The sequence below is a fragment of the Meleagris gallopavo genome, chromosome 7 (assembly GCF_000146605.3).
Source record: "Meleagris gallopavo isolate NT-WF06-2002-E0010 breed Aviagen turkey brand Nicholas breeding stock chromosome 7, Turkey_5.1, whole genome shotgun sequence".
Taxonomy (NCBI): domain Eukaryota; kingdom Metazoa; phylum Chordata; class Aves; order Galliformes; family Phasianidae; genus Meleagris; species Meleagris gallopavo.
Genome location: NC_015017.2, coordinates 516,378 through 532,287, shown reverse-complemented (window position 1 = coordinate 532,287; position 15,910 = coordinate 516,378). Strand labels below are relative to the sequence as shown.

The window sequence follows — 15,910 nt, the reverse complement described above, 5'->3', positions numbered from 1 at the left end:
GGTAAGTTTGTTTTCTGCTTCTCCTCACAAATGTGGGAGCACAGGGCCAAGGGTCCCCACAGCAGAGGATCGCAGGGCACTGTCAAATTTCCCAGAGGACCACAGGAATCTCATGGGAGCCCACCACCTCACTGTCCTGTGCCTCCAGTTGTCTTACAGACCTGCTCATTGCCCCATCCCCATGTTCACAGTGCCCATCTGGACTAGTTTCTCAGTGTAACAAAGACGCAATTCCTCACCTGCTTCATGTTCCTTTGGCCCAGGGCTGCGGGTAAAGACTGTGAAGGACGGTAAAGAGCAATGAGCATGGCCACCTCCTCCAACTGCTCTGCCTCAGGACTGCTCCTGCTTGGCCAAAGTCCACACCAGACTCTGGATCCTGGGATCTCTGCCCAGGCTGAGGAAGTGACTGCTGCGTTCCCCTTTGCAGATTTAACCAGTAGCAAAGCATGTACCCCAGAGAGACGCAGCCATGCCAACAGGACACTGGCACAACCAGTCACACAGGCTGTGTCTGCCAAGGGCTGCCCTGGGGAGGATAGCTGAGACAGACACAGGTAGGTGAGACTCCTCTCCTGCTGTAGAGCTGGTTTGAACACCCACCAAACACCCACCACTCCTGCTGCAGGCCTACACCCCCAGCATGGCTCCAGGAGCTGGCACCACAGGCTGGGGTGCCCACTGCCCAGCCCGGCACCAGTAGCTGCACACTCCCACCTAGAACCACTCAGGGTGAGGGAGGTGGCACGGGGATGAAGGGATGTCCAGGGTATGGATTGTGCAAGGAGCAGAGGAGCTGGCAGGGCAGGTGCAGGGAAGGCCATGAGTCAGGGCCAGAAGGGGTAAAGTAGTGGGGTGCTGTGGTCTTGTCTGCTGCAGCATCGCTGCTGTGCTTTCCCTCCACTGGAAAGGAGAGCTGCAGGGGAGCTGCTTTAAGGACAAAATACGGCTGCATCCAGTCCTAGGTGAGACAGGAGCTGTCCTGGGAGGGATGTGCAGCCACAGTAGCAAATCCCAACTGCCTCTCCTCCTCCCCCCCCCCAGACACACAGCCTAGCAAGCAGGATGGCAACTCATGCAGCTCAGCATGAGGGCCGTTACTTTATTCTCCAGCCAGCCCTTCTGCAACAGCTGGGGAACGTCACACAGCATTAAAGAGTTCTGCAAGACGTGTAGCAGCTGGCATCACTGCAGACGGATAACCAACCACAGGGTGCAAACCAGCTCACAAAATTCTTTGTGCTGTTACAGTCACGGGAACGGGTCTCAGTGTGGAGGTGGGATGTGAGCCCATCTCAAAAAAGACAGAGGCCAGAGCTGTTACCCCTTTATTTACAACAATTCCAGGGCAAAGAATTTACAAACAAAAAGCGAGAAAATCATCAACGGGCAAAATGCAGGCTGCAGAGAAGGGAGAATGGGCCAGCACAACGAGTAGGTGGCTCTTGCGGTGCATTTGTCTTCGTATATTGTCTCCTCAGGGCTTCACCTCTACACAGGTAGGAGATATTCTCTTCAGTCAGAATCAGAGCTGCTCGAGCTGCTTGAGCTGCCTGAGTGCTGGAGGAGGGGGTAAAATCAGTTCAGGATAGCACAGAAACAACCCTCTTCCACACCACTTCTAATAGGAGCTCACAGCTGCAGGTGGGAGACTGAGGGACTTGTCCAGTCCCATCTGGGCTCCCACAACCCCCTTCACCCCCACACAGTGCGGCATGCCCACCACCTCCAGCTGCTGCCTGGAAGGAACTGGATGCCCATTCCCACAGTGCCCAGCTTGGTTCAGGTTGAGCTGGCAGCAGCTGCAATGCACATCCATGGCGGCTGTAGTCTCACCTCACCCCAGCTGAGTGTCTTTGCACACCACCCAAAGGTGTGCCCTCAGGTGTGCACACTGGATGAACTGCAAGCCGGTAATTACCAGTGTTGTTGCTGGGCCCAGGGCAACAAACCTGTGCTGGGCTGTCTTATCATTCCAATAAAATGGATTACTAATAACATGATCATAATGTTTATTGTAGTGCTGTTACGTGCTATATTTTAAAGCTAAAAATCATTATTTTTCTGTCATGATGCTTGGCAAATATAATTATGCAAATGCTGCTGGAGGGCTGGTTTGTAATCGTTATTTCTCAAGACTGTACAGCATTAAATTCTGGAAAGTTTCTGGTCTCTGCCAGCAAAGGCAAATGTCAAGGTAGATCACCTTCCAGCAATCAAACACTGAGAGGAGCTGAGGATTTATTTGCTTCGTTTGGGAAATGCTCCTGCCTCAGACGGTGGATTTGGGGTTTTGTTCTACAGTCCTTCATTCAGTCCTATCCAGATACATCCCTAGGAGAGCACTGTCTGCAGCATATCTGCCCAGCACAGACATGGAGCTACTTGCTGTCCAAAGAATTTGATTTAACACACTGCATGGTGCACCCTGAGCTGCATCAATCTGCTGTTCAGAATTGCTTCAAGGAATTCCAGGTATCAGGTTTCAAAAGTCTGATCTGAAATGGCTCATGCTTGCCTATTTATAAACCAAAAGGGAGTCTCCAAAGCAACAACAACAACAACAAAAGCCACTAACCACCCACTCTAGCTGGTCTGGGGTAGAGGGGGAGCACACATGACCACAACAGAGAGCTGAGGGATCTGCTGCAACCATACCTTGCCTCCATGGTGCTTGTGGGAACACTTGGAGTGCTTCTTCTTGTGCTTCTTCTTGTGCTTCTGATGGCAGTCATGGGGGCCTGGTGGGCACCCAGGTGGGCATCCTGGTGGCCCATGTGGGTGATGCCCATGGTGGTGGTGGCCATGGTGGTGGTGGCCCGGTGGGTGGTGCCCATGGTGGTGGTGACCTGGTGGGTGAGGGCCAGGTGGAGGGGGCCCTGGGGGACAGGTCCCAGGGATGCCAGGTGTCACTGCTGGGTAGCAAGGGTTGCTGGGCCCAGGGTACTGGCAATTTGGAGGTGCAGGTGGGCAGACTTGCATCTGCGGTGGTGGCGGTGTGCCTAGAATAAAGAGGGGGATTACAGGTCAGCAAAGCCAGGCATTCCTTGGAAAGGCAATGCATGGAGCTCATGTACCCATGAGCTCAAAGCATCCCTTCTGGTTTATGCCCACCTCAGGTGATGTTCCCGTCCCCTCTGGCACACAGGTAATCCCTAAGGCCTCTTCCCAAGCCCCACTGACTGTGTATCACTGACAGACCAGCCCTAGCCCTGTGGCTGCTCACCTTGGCTAGCGTTCCACATCTTCTACCAACTCCAAACTGCAAAGGAAGGACAGGCAATGTCAGTGCTTCACCACAACACACAGGCTACCGTTTGGCCACTACCTTTGCACAGCTGGCCATTGGCCACAAGCCCAGTTGCCGTCCACACGCCCCAGGCACAGAAACAACACTGCAGGTTCCCACAGCCACCCCATCTTTTCTGGGGATGCTGAGTGCCAGGCAGGCACTGCGCACCCCCTGCCACTTGTTTTCCATCATTAATGGAAATTATGCACCAAATCTGATGCAACGCGACCCAAGTTCACATGTGCAACCTTTGTCGATGCAGAGCAAGAGGGGCACTGAGGAAATCGCATCCTGTCCCTGCACCAGCCCTGCTATCCCCAGTGTCCCTGTCTCCAGCAGTCTCGGCCATGTCAGGGATCAGCTCTGCTCACTTACCCCACAGATCAGTTCCTTCCAAGAGCACCACAGTCCTGATGGCCGTCCTTGGCGCGGCTCTCCCAAAGCAGTGGGCCCAGCCCTTGGGCATCCGTTAAATACAGAGCCCAGCCTGGGCGAGGAAGGTGCAGTGGGCAGGGGTGACACTGCGGAGCACCTGTAGCACCACTCCCAGTGCTGTGGTGGTCACCATGGGCACGGGGTAAACATCAGCACTCCTCTCCCACACAGAACAAAGGTCCTGCAGGGCTGGTCAATCATGTGGTGTCAGGTGATGGGGTGAGTCAGGCGTCCCTGCCATGAACCCTGGTGCGCTGCACCCAGTGTGGGTGCTGTGTGTGGGGGAGGCACGGGGGTCACGTCCTCCTGGGCCTGCTGCAGGGCAGTGGACTCAGGGCACTGCTGATGACCCCCTGTGTCACTGCTGAGGAACAGAGCCGGAGATGGTAGGCTCTCCCCAGCATCCACCCCCTGAGCAGGTCGAGCTCAGTCTGCTCCGCAGAGGAGGTGATGTCTGCCTTCAGACCCAGCAACGGCCTTGACCACGGGACTGACAAAGACTAGGCCTCCCCATGCTTGGATCTTTCTCTCCGGGGGGCTCACCTCCCAGTAACACCCTCCTTCCTCCTGCTGACTGCCTGGTGCTGCCCTGTGCTTGGCAGCATGCCCTCCCTTAGCACTGAGTGATTCAGTGGGCCCATTTGCACGCTGCCAAGAAGACACTGCACAGAAAGGTATGTGGCCCCAGTGCCCAGCTTTGCTGCAGTCTCACAGAGTGTCTCAGGGTGTTTTCTGGTCAGAGAGACAAGCTGGATCATGAGGACTATTAGGTGCCCAGCCATCTTCACCCAGGCATGATGGGGTCCCAGCCACTGCCACCCACAGGATTCCCATGACACCGCCAGCCCAGCCTGCTCCCTCTGCCCCATGGATGGGAGGACAAATGCAAGGTCCAAGCACCAGGCAACGAAAATCATCCCTGGCCATGAAAAGGCTAGAACAGGAACATAACCCTGGGACCTCCCAAGAGAAGCAGCTTCCCCAAGATGAGTACCAAAAAACCCAGACAGGAACAAGCATGTTTCCTATCTGTATTTGTGTATCCCTGGTGTATTCCCTGGCCCAGCTCTGAGATCCTCTCAAGCTTCTCGTTTTTCCAGCAGTGCCAACACAAGTGCTGAGCCTTGCTTTGCCTCCTCCAGCAGCCTGGTGACCATCTGCAATGTCTGCGTGGGGAGGGAGAAGTGTATCATTTCCAGTCTGAAGGACAGGCAGTGAGTCACCTGCCCAGCCCATGAATCTCCTCCAGTCTTTGCGGTGTCTCTGTCTCAACCCTGGCACAAGTGTACCCTTATGCCCACAACCCCCAAAGCCCCTCTGAACAGAGTCCCACGGATCCTGGCCTCATCCACACTACCAGGACTGGGACACACATGCAGCTCCTGCTTACCTCAGTCTTGAATTTCTCATCTGTTATGTCTTTGAGATTGATCATGACATTAAAATAGGCTCCAAACACAGCGGCTTCTAGCATTTTGGCTCCCACCTGTGAAAAGAGGCTTCTGGAAAACTGACTGAAACAGAGTAGCACCTCACAGTCTGGCAGCAGGGCAGACCCTCAGGCTGCAGTTTGTCTGCCATGGAAAGCAATGTCCCCTCACTTCTCATTTTCCAGATACAGCTTCTATGGTGGGAAACATTTTATGACCTTCCCACCTTGCCAGGTGGGAAAATTCAGGCAAGGGATAATGCAGAACATCTTTCCCAAAAGGCTAGCAAGCTGTCAAAAAGTTAGTAAATGGAAAGCAGTGGCCAGTTTGGCAAGAAAAGCTGGATAGATTTCAAACAGCAATGGAGAACCCTGTGTGGACAAGCAATGAGCTAGGCAGCCTTAAAGCCCCAGCCAGAACAGCATGTGAGCCCGCTGGCCATGGAAGCTCCTGAGTGTGGGGCTGTACCTGAAGGTCGGATTTGCAGGCCAGGTTGCCATGGTGCGCCAACATCTTCAGTGAGGACCAGAGGTTGTTCACCTTCACTGCCAGGGTGCAGGGCACTTCCACTGCTGTTTTCAGCCCCTGCTGCATGGCAGCCGCTCGCCTGGATAGGAGACAGGCATTGGTGAATGCTGAGACAAGCCCTGGGTTGCTTAGCTTTTGTGTGGAAGCTCATGTGCAAGCTCCTGCTACCATTCCAAGCCCTCGCCAATCTGACTCACCTTTCCCTCTCCTCAGAGGTGCTTTTTGGCAGCTTCATAGCTTCCTGCAGTCAAGGAAAAGCAAGTTTGGTGGGTAAGGGGAGCTCTGAGACCCCGTGTGCATCAGGAGCCACAGCAGAACCATTAGCTCCCATACTCTTCTGAACCCCTTCATAGAATTACATACTTATAGAATCATAGAATGGATTGAGTTGGAAGGGATCTTTAAAGATCATTTAGTCCAACTCCCTTGCAATGAACAGGAATACCTGCAGCTCCATCAGGTGCTCAGATACACATCCAGCCTGACCTTGAATTTCTCCATGGAAAGGGCATCCACCACCTCTCTGGGCAACCTGTGCCAGTGCCTCACTACCCGCACTGTAAGAAACTTTTTCTTATATCCAGTCTAAATCTCCCCTCTTTGAATTTGAAACCATTTCCCCTTGTTCTGTCATAACAGATCCAGCTAGAGAATCTGTCCCCTTCTCTCTCACAGCCCGCTGTAGATAATGAAAGCTGCTACCAGGTCACCTCAGGGTCTTCTCCAGGCTGAAGAGCCATCAGTTTTCCCAGCATGTACTCATGGAAGTGTTGCATCTCTTGGAGCGTTTTGCTGGCCCTCTTCTGGACACATTCTAACAGCGCATTAGTCACTCCACCCCAAGTAATGTCCCCACCCCAGCCCTGCGGGGATGAGCCTGCTCCTAAGGGCATCAGGATGCAGTGCTGCCTCCTGGAACGCCTTGCCTACAAGCAGGACCGTGGCTGGTGAGGCCTCACCATATAGCTGCTGAAGGCACGGGAGTCGGCATCCACCATGGCAACCAGCTCATCCATGGCCTGGTGGAGGGGAGGGATCACCTTCCTCATGATGGGATCCAGCTGCTCAAACTGCCGCTTCCCATAGCTCATCAACCCCACCATGCAGCCCAGTGCTGCTCCCTGTGAAAGCATTGGGGTAAGTCCTCCTCTGTGACACCACACCTGCCACTACCATTGTGCCAGGTTCCCTCACCAAGGAGCCCCCAGGTGCCTGGAGAAACACCCAAGCAAGCAGAGACTCCGTGGCACAGGGCACATACCAGAGAGGCCGCAGTTGCAGCCACTGATCCTCCTCCTGGCGCTGCTGACCTCCCGCTGACTGCTCGCACGAAGGCACCCAGTGGCTTTGCAACCAGCCCCTTGTCCTCCTGTCCTGCCTGCACCAGGTACCTGCAGTACACCATGGGTCAGACCACCTCATGCTCGTGGCCACCACCAGCCAGTCCCTTTTCATTCCACACTGCCCTCTCCACTGGCTTTTCATCCACCCCTTAGTCAGTTGGGAAAGGGGCTAGCACTGTGCTGGGAGACCTCCCAGATGTAGGAGGGTGGGAAAGAGAAGGAGACAGGGAGCCTCATGGGGACAGATGGGGACTCAGGGACACATGCACTGATGATGTCAGGGATTGTGCTGCGTGGGAGGGATGTCTCTCTGCAAACAGCATTTTATGGAATGGGAATATGCCCAACTGCTAGTTGGAACTCTGTAACCACATCCAAGGGTAAAGGGGCAAGGTCTTGGTAGTGCATGTCCTTATTTGCATGTGAACTTCTCTTTCTCAAAGCAATCTTAGTGCAAGAAGCAGGCAGCAAGATCCCCCAGCCTGGCCAGAGACAGGAATGATGAGGAGCTCCTACTCAATGATGCGCTCCTGGGGGTTGAATGGAGACAGGGAGTCCAGACCGAGCCGGCTGACAACCTGCAAGGAGCAGCACCAACACATCAGCCCCAACCTGACACTGAGCACCCAGCCAACACATCCCACTATGTCCTTGTGTCCCACTTTTAATTAACCATGGAAGAGAGCCACTACACAAGACAAGGCAGACTGGTTTCAGCAGTGCCTCCCATCCCAAAGGTGGGAGTGGCATTTGGTATCCATGGGTGATTGAAAACCACATGGATAAATAATTAGCTTGCTCTTATCTAGCACATTCCTCATAGGATGGCAAAGTCCCTCCCTGCTCCCTTCGCCCCTGGAACAGAAAAGCAGAGCAGAGCCTGCCTCTTTCTTTCCAGCTTACACTGGTGCTGGAACACTGTCCTGTTAATACTAAGCACTGTCATTTAGCTGTGTGTCCTTCTCCTCACAGCCTTCACACAGGCAGGCTGGGCAGCTGCGTCCAGTGCTCAGTCCTAAAGGGATGGGCTCTCTGCTCCCCTGAACATCTCAGCATCCTCAGGGTTATAAATCAGTTTGTCTCAGCTGCTGTGCTCTCACAGCTTTCCAGGCACCATTCCCCTGAACCAAGGGTAATGGGGTATCCAATATCCAACATGCCTGGGGGCTGCCCAAGTCCAAGTTTCCTGCACAGTGGCATTTTGAGATGCTGGAGGTCTTATTTGTAATCCCACTCTTGTCTCAATATTAGGAGGACTCACATTACCAGTTTGATCTTGTGTCCCTCTTCCAGTATGAAGAGCTTTTCCTTCTTGATGTAAAACTCAGCTGCATCCAGCATGGCTTTCTTGGGAATGAGCCCCACCAGCTGGGATCCCACCACAGGGAGCTTCAGTGCCTGTGAAGAACATCATAAACATGAGTGTCCCCAGAGCTGCCACCTCAGCCAGGTGATCCCCATCGTGGTTCATGGAAAGGCCTTCAAAGTTGCACCCACCTTGTGGAGATAAGGCAAGAGCTGAGGTTAGTAAAAAATTGCTTAGCTTTTGGGGTTTACGTATGGTTCAGCTCTTTGCCCAACTTGACTGAGCTTAAGAGGAAAAAATTTCAGAAAGAGCGGCAATGCATAGGAACAGATTGCCTAGGGAAGGGTGGAGTCACCATCCCTTCAGGTTTTGAAGAAAAGGCACTGAGGGCCATGGTTAGTGGGGGTGGGTGGGCTGTTGGACTAGATGATCTTAGAGTTCTCATCCAACCTTAGTGGTCCTATGATTCTAAGAGAAAGCAGAGCCCAGCTATGGTTTGGGGCCAAAAACCTGGAAGGAGACAAGCTTTGCAAAGCTCCCCATTGAAATGAGCATTGTGCACTACCTACCTCTGCATTACAGCAGACCTCCTCATAGACAGCATGGAGCGGTGTGGTCTCAAAGTCCAGGAGATTTGTTGAAACCTGGGCTATGTTCTCCTCCTCCAAATACCAACCAATGCCTTGCACCTTCTTCAAGCTTCCAGGCTGGGGAAGACCACTGTGGTCAAAGCACAGTGATGGCAACCCAGGGCAGGACAAGCAGGGTAGTGGGCAGCACAAGGGTACCTGATCGGCACCACGACCCTGCTCACGGATGTTAAGGGCGATGCGGTGTGCCAGCTCCTTGGTGCATAGCAGGTTGATATTGTATGCAATCAGGAAGGTCCGGGCACCCGTCACTGTGGCCCCCCACTGGGGAACAAAGGTTGGGGGCCCAAAATCAGGAGCCCACTCAGGTTTTTCGAGCTGGAGAGGAAGAAAGAGTGTATGAGAGCATGCTTGTAGGCAGCACAAACTGACCTTCCAGAGGTGGCCTCTCTTTCTACGACCAGCATTTGCCATTAACACCACCACACTCTCCAGCACCCAAAACATTTCATCATCTCCTGCATCTGATCAAAATGCTTGTGCCAAAGAGATGAAACCCCAAATATAAAAATGCAACACTTTTCTTTCACTTTCCAACTGTATCACTTCAAAACTTTCTCCTATTTCATTTCTTAGTAAAGCTTCCAAAAGCTTAATGCAGAAATGCTTAATTTGGAGCCAGAGGAGATATTTCATTCAGGTTCTCTGGGGTATTTTGATTCCTTGTGTCACACAGAGGTCTAAATGAATTCCCCAAGCTCAGTTTCCACATCTTCCCTGCTTCAGCCCCTACCATCTCACTCTAGTCCATGGACATCCATTGCAGTGAGGTGCACCTCGTACCTGGATGTGTGAATACAGTGCCCACATCTGCTGCCTGCACTCTCACCTCACATCTCTCAGCTGATGCATGCAATTGTTGGAGAAATTGTTGAGAAAGGAGGTTCCTTCCCAAAGCTAGGCTCACCTTCTTGGGGAGCGCCTCGTATTCCCCAGCACGGATGGCAGGCAGGGTTCTCCTGCTCTCCTGCCTGGCTGCCTCTCCATACAGGTACACTGCAAGGCAGAGAGGGGATGAGCATGTTGTCTAGTTTCACCTATTTGCCCCATTGTGCCCTTGGTGAAGCTTTTGTAAAAGAAGTGCTGTATGTTTATGGTTGGGAGTATGCAGGGGTGTGGGGTCTGAGCCTCCCTGCCCACTCCCCACTCACCAGGCACTCCCAGCTCCTCTGATAAGCGCTGCCCAAAGACGTGGGCACAAACAACACACTCTTCCATGCTGATGTTCATCACTGGCACAAAGGGGCAGACATCCAGGGCCCCCATGCGAGGATGTTCACCTGGGGGCGGAGCAGAGATCAGGAGCTGGGAAAAGCAAGCAGACAAGAAGGGTCAAGGACCCTTTCCCTGCTTTTTCTGCAGACTGAACATTGCCACTGCAAGGAAAGAGGAGTTTACAGCAGTAATGCCTACAGTAGCCCAAGGACAGGATGGATGCAGCCTCTCTGCAATGGGAAGATGAGCAACTGTTCTGCACCTTCTCATCAGCATCCATCCTGCAGTGCTGAAAACACATTGTGCTTGTCTGCTGGCAGCGCTTTGGTCCCTATTTCTCCAGCTTGCTTTGGAAATGCTTACCCTTGTGCTGACTCATGTCAATGAGTTCCCAAGCCACGCGGGCTGCGCTCAGTGCACCTTCAACAACAGCTTCAGGGGTTCCCACAAAGGTGTAAACAGTACGGTTGGTGGAGGCACCAGCATCCACATCCAACAGTGTGCAGCCTGGTGTCTGGGAGATGGCCTGCCCCAGCGCCTCGATCACCTGCCAAACATCCAAAATAGGCAAGTTGGCTGGGTTGGAGAGATGCCTACTACACTCCAGCAGCTTTGCAAGGTGGGTAATGCTTTTGCTCAGGTGCCTCCACCTTGCTCCAAGCAGTGCAGGGGATGCACCCACCCTCAGATTTGTCAGGAAGAAAGTGAAGATGCAGAACCTACAAGTACGTGCATCCACTCCCAGTTGGCAGAGCTGGGACTCAGACATTTCCAGCCCCCATGTATCTTCAAGCCCTTGTAGACTGCATGCGAAAGGGCACCATCACAAAATCCTGTTCATAAGGACACTGTCCCCTGCAAACTCCAAAACAGATTTGGCTCCACAAAGCCCATTCCCAAGTGGAAGCAGCGGAACTGTTTTGCAACAGTTTTGGGTTTGCTGACCTGCACTCCTGGGGCAAAGTGCAGCCTAACACAGGTGACCACCACAGGCAACATTAATTTGGATGGCATGTTTGGAAAAACAGCTAAAAGCGAGGTTTCTCTATGAGGGTACCAGACTGCCCAGACCCTATGGCAATCTGCAGGCAGCAGGGAGGGGGTTGCCGAAGTCCTGCTTTTTACTGAGTTGCAAAACAGGATCAGACACTGAGTTTGGGCAGTTTCAGGATTAGTGAACAGCTTTCCCCCAGGGTAGAAGATGAAAGTTCTCACTGAATTGAATTCAGTCTGATTTCAGCTGGCCCAGAAGGGCTCAAAGTGCTAGAAAACTGCAAGCTAGGCCACAAGTAACAGTGCAAAACCTGCTGCAATACAGGCCCAGCCACCTTCCCTCCCCACAGCCCATCACCAGCCCTCACCTCCTTGTTGCATCCCTCCGAGAAGTTGGGGACGCACTCCACCAGCTTGGCCATGCTCCTCGTGTCTGCCCAAACCCTGTGGCCCTGGACTTGGCTCCTCACACGTCTTTCTGGCTCTTGCCGTCCTGCTGAGAGCAGCAACGTTCCCAGCACCAGGGTTTCTCATTAACTGCACTGATCTACAGCCAGGAGACAGAAAAGGTATTGGATCAACAGAACAGTTACTGTTTGGACTGCAGTGCTCTTGTGGGGTTTGAGCAGCACATCCAGAGAAATCTCCGGCAGTCATTACCCATTAGTGCCCATAACAAGCTGACACCATGTGAAGAAAAACAAAAATCTTCTTCTGAGCCCAATCCCAGTAACCTGCTCTTGACTGAGTGCAGCCCTATCAGCAACAGGGACACAGAAGATGGGGGCACAGAAAGGAAGAGTCCAGCTGCCCAAAGGAACAAACTGGACAAACACAACCATGAGAACCCAGTGCTGGTGGGGAGTTCTGATGTTCCAAGAACACTAGTGTGACTCTCCCACTCCCCAGGTCCTAGGCCAATGCTAAAATCCATCACTGTGAGCAGGATTTCAAACTGCACAGAGGTACTTTATTGGATTTTGAGTCCACTTCCTTCCTTCAACCCTTGGCCATCACAGCTCCAGCCTAGAAAACCTGGAGTGGACCCCTGTTCCACATTCCAGCCATCCCTCCCTGTGGGACAGCCTCAGGTAGCCCAGCCCTACCTCTGTCCCCCATTACCCAGGTAGGCAGAGTCAGCAGCTGCAGAAGAGAAGAGCTGAGGAAGAATTCCTTAGTAGAGACTCCTTGAACACCATCTTGATGCAGATGTGGCTCAGCGGCACAGCACATGCACACATGGTCTATTCTTACCTGTGATGGTGGCTTGGGGTTGGACAGTACAGGATTGTGGTAGAGAGTTGGGCTTGTTTGGGAGTTGAAGACTGGCCCTCAAACACCTGAAGTGAGAGTCATACTCCTAGAGCAACAAGCCAGGCTCCCCCAGCAGCACACTGTGCCAGCAGCCCTTGCCCTGAGCACTGCACTGCACTGGGGGGGCCCATGGCAAGGTGATTGCAGCACAGGTAAAGAATTGATCCCTAAGAGCTATCTGTGCAAAATAGCCATGAACAGGTTGAGAGTTTAGAGGGAGACCCAGATGGAAAAAGGAAACCCTGTGTCTGTGTTGTAGCCCATCAGTGCATGGGGTGCTATAGGGGGAGCTGCTGGTAGGAAGCATCGACTCAGAAAGAGGACTGAGGAAAATTTCCCAAAAAACAGACCCTCCACCACCATCACCACCCAGGGGATGTAGCTCAGCGGTAGAGCGCCTGCTTTGCATGCAGGAGGCCCTGGGTTCAACTCCCAGCATCTCCACACTTTTGCTGTCTCTGAGGAAATCCCCTCCCTCATCTTTCTTGAGTCATCTCCAGAGATCCTCTCCCTTTGGTGCTCTCTTTCTCTCCTATCATCCAGTAGATTACCTGGTGCTTTCCTGCAATGTCACGTCCATTTCTATGAAATGGAGAATGGACAACCCACGGGACTACTGACCTGTCAGCCTCACTGCTCTGTTGGGAAGGTGATGGAACAAATCCCCCTGAAAACTGTGCCAAGGCACATGGAAGTCAAAGAAGATATGGGATGTCCTAACCAACATGATTTCACCAAGGGCATGTCTGCCTTCTGTGGTGTTGTAATTCATTGGTGATGAGCGGTGTCTCTTAGGGGTCAGTGCTGGGACTGATACTTTTTAGTATCTTCATCAATTACATCAGCAGAGAATGACACCAAGCTATGTGTCATGCCTGAGGGATGGGGTGCCATCTTGAGGGACCTAGACAGGCTAAGCAGTGGGCCCAGGAGAATATTATGAGATTCAACAAAGCCAAGTGCAAGGTCTTGGGGAGACCTGATAGGAGAAACATTCAAGGTCTGGCTGCACTGGGTTTTGATCAATCTGATTGATCTCCAGAAGTCCCTATTCATTGCAGGGGAATTCGACTAGATGACCTTTAAAAGTCCTTTCTAACTCAGTTGATTCTATGGTTCTGATGTTCTCAGCTAGGAGGGACTTTGACCTGGCCATGACTTTGTTCAGAATTTTGCCAACCTAGCACAGGTCAGTACATGGCTGCTGGCCGTGGTGGGAAGCAAAGTAGCAGGGAAGTTATGCCCAAGATGTCAGGGTGCTGTGGGCTTTGAGTCTGATCAGTGCCCTGTCCTCACAGCGGTTGTCCCCAGGCCTGAAGGGCAATGGTGTCCAAAAGGGGAGGGCTCATCCAGGAGCTGAAGTCGGGACCTCTTGCTCCCTAAGTGAGAATCATACCCCTAGACAAACAAGCCAAGATGTTTAGCTGTTGGGGTCCCCTCACAAGGGAACAACAAGGAGGCTCCCAACACTCACTGGGGTGTTGGGGGCAGTGCAATCCCTGGTACTGCTGGGCTCAGGCCCTACTACCAGGCTCCAGGCACAAATTGGATCCAGGGCTTGACTTTGAGGGAGGGAAGAGAAGCCTTGCAAAATCCAGGTGAGAGCTGAAAATAGGCCCTGGGGTGCCCATGGAGGAAGAAGGGGTCTGCTGGTAAGCCTGAGCAGCTGTGGTGAGCACAGTGATGTACGGGAAAATGCTTTTGAGGAAGAAACCCCCAAGAGATGGGTTGAGACCCTGGTGTGCATTCAACACCTCCAGACCAGTGGTAAAATCCATCGCTGTGAGCAGGATTCGAACCTGCGCAGGGAAACCCTATTGGATTTCGAGTCCAACGCCTTCACCTCTCGGCCATCACAGCATCCCTGCCCTATGCTCACAGCACAGCCATTCCTGTGGGGCAGCCGCAACACCCCACAGCCCATTTTGCACAGAGGGAAGGTCTGTGCAGAGCCCGTTGTGCCCCCATAGCCCTGGGCCCTCTCCATTCCTGGGGTCTGCCAGCAATATCTGTGCCCAGCAGTGCCTGTGCCAATGCTGCCGCCAAACCCCAACAGCCAGCACAGGGCAGGGGGGTAGGAGGACTCAGGCAGCCTGACACTCCATTTCTTTGCACTGGGCTATGATTCTCACTTTTGGCTACTAGAGCTCCCAGTTCCCATTGCCCAGTCAACCCCAGAATTGAGGCAGAACTGCTCTGCACTATACTGAGTGGAGACCCTGCAGGAATTGGGCAGGGGCTGGGCCTAGCACACTGACCACCTGCTGCCTCTCAGCACCACTGAGCTGCTGGGGTCCAAAGGCAGCACCTGACACCTCCATAAGCACTCCATCATGTGTGTACTCCACAGAGTTTCACCACGCTGAAGTCATGCTCAGTGAACATCATAAGCTTCTGTGAAGAAATGACCAAAGGGCTCAGTATTGGGGAAGGTTGTGGAACAGATTATCTTGAGTGCAATCACACAGCATGTATGGAACAACCAGGGGATCGGGCCCAGCCAGCATGGGTTCATGAAAGGCAGGTCCTGCTTGACCAACCTCATCTCCTTCTATAATTGAGTGACCAGCCTGGTGGATGAGGGAAAGGCTGTTGATGTAGTCTACCAAATTTTCAGCAAAGCCCTTAGCACTGTCTCCCACAGCATTCTGCTGGAGGAGCTGGCAGCCCATGGCTTGGACAGGTGCAGTGGGTGAAGAACTGACTGGAGGGCCATGCACAGAGAACTGTGGTGAATGGAGATAAATCCAGCTCATGACCAGTCACAAGAGGTGTTCCACAAGGGACATTGGTATTGGGACTATCCCTGTATGGTATCTTTATTGATGACCTGAATGAAGAGATTGTGTGCACCTTCAGTAAGATGACACCAAGTAGGAAGGAAGTGTTGATCTGCCTAAGGATAGGAAGGCCCTACAGAGGGATTTGAAGAGGCTGGATTGCTGGGCTGAGGCCAGTGGGATGAAGTCCAACAAGACCAAGAGATGAGTCCTACACACTGGTCACAACAACCTCAGGCAATACTACAGGTTTGGGGCAAAGTGTATGAAGTTGTATGAGGGAAAAGGATCTGATCGTGTTGGTTGACGCTTGGCTGAACATGAGCCAGCAGTGTGCCCAGGTGTCCAAGAATGCCCGCGGCATCCTGGCTTGTGTCAGAAATAGTGCAGCCAGGAAGAGCAGAAGATGACCATCCCTCTGTACTCAGCTCGCACCTCGAGCGCTGTATTCAGTCTTGGGCCCCTCACAACAGGATATTGAAAGGCCCTCTCTTTAGATATTGAAAGGCCACTCTCAGGTCTCAACGGAGCCTTCTGTTCTCCAGGCTGAGCAGCCCCAGCTCTCTCAGCCTGTCTCTCAGACTGGTGCTCCGTCTGCTGGAGCATTTCTGTGGTCCTAAACTG

The 15,910-nt window shown here is 52.9% G+C and overlaps 1 protein-coding gene and 2 non-coding genes across 6 annotated transcripts; 1 reads left to right on the top strand and 2 right to left on the bottom strand.

The window, feature by feature from the left end:
* Positions 1 to 1,312: 1,312 nt before the first annotated feature.
* FTCD (formimidoyltransferase cyclodeaminase) lies at positions 1,313 to 11,717 on the bottom strand. Of its 4 annotated transcripts, none has more exons than XM_010713154.3 (17): positions 11,561 to 11,717; positions 10,563 to 10,746; positions 10,136 to 10,264; positions 9,892 to 9,980; positions 9,123 to 9,302; positions 8,904 to 9,041; positions 8,295 to 8,426; positions 7,545 to 7,606; positions 6,947 to 7,076; positions 6,645 to 6,806; positions 5,883 to 5,926; positions 5,626 to 5,764; positions 5,118 to 5,213; positions 3,668 to 4,893; positions 3,227 to 3,262; positions 2,659 to 3,002; positions 1,313 to 1,560 (listed from the first exon to the last, which is right to left on the bottom strand). In XM_010713154.3, exons 1-14 carry the CDS (start codon positions 11,612 to 11,614, stop codon positions 4,807 to 4,809), a joined length of 1,626 nt encoding a protein of 541 aa, XP_010711456.1. In that variant the 5' UTR covers positions 11,615 to 11,717; the 3' UTR covers positions 1,313 to 1,560; positions 2,659 to 3,002; positions 3,227 to 3,262; positions 3,668 to 4,806. The 4 variants fall into 4 exon arrangements, with proteins under 4 accessions (XP_010711456.1, XP_010711454.1, XP_010711457.1 ...); XM_010713152.3 differs by lacking the exon at positions 11,561 to 11,717 and adding an exon at positions 10,882 to 11,069; XM_010713155.3 differs by lacking the exon at positions 11,561 to 11,717 and adding an exon at positions 10,923 to 11,032.
* Positions 11,718 to 12,878: 1,161 nt separating this feature from the next.
* Positions 12,879 to 12,950, top strand: TRNAA-UGC. Its single transcript has one exon. It is a non-coding gene; the product is annotated as a tRNA-Ala (tRNA).
* A 1,334-nt stretch (positions 12,951 to 14,284) lies between these two features.
* On the bottom strand, positions 14,285 to 14,366 carry TRNAS-CGA. The gene has a single exon. It is a non-coding gene; the product is annotated as a tRNA-Ser (tRNA).
* Positions 14,367 to 15,910: the final 1,544 nt, after the last annotated feature.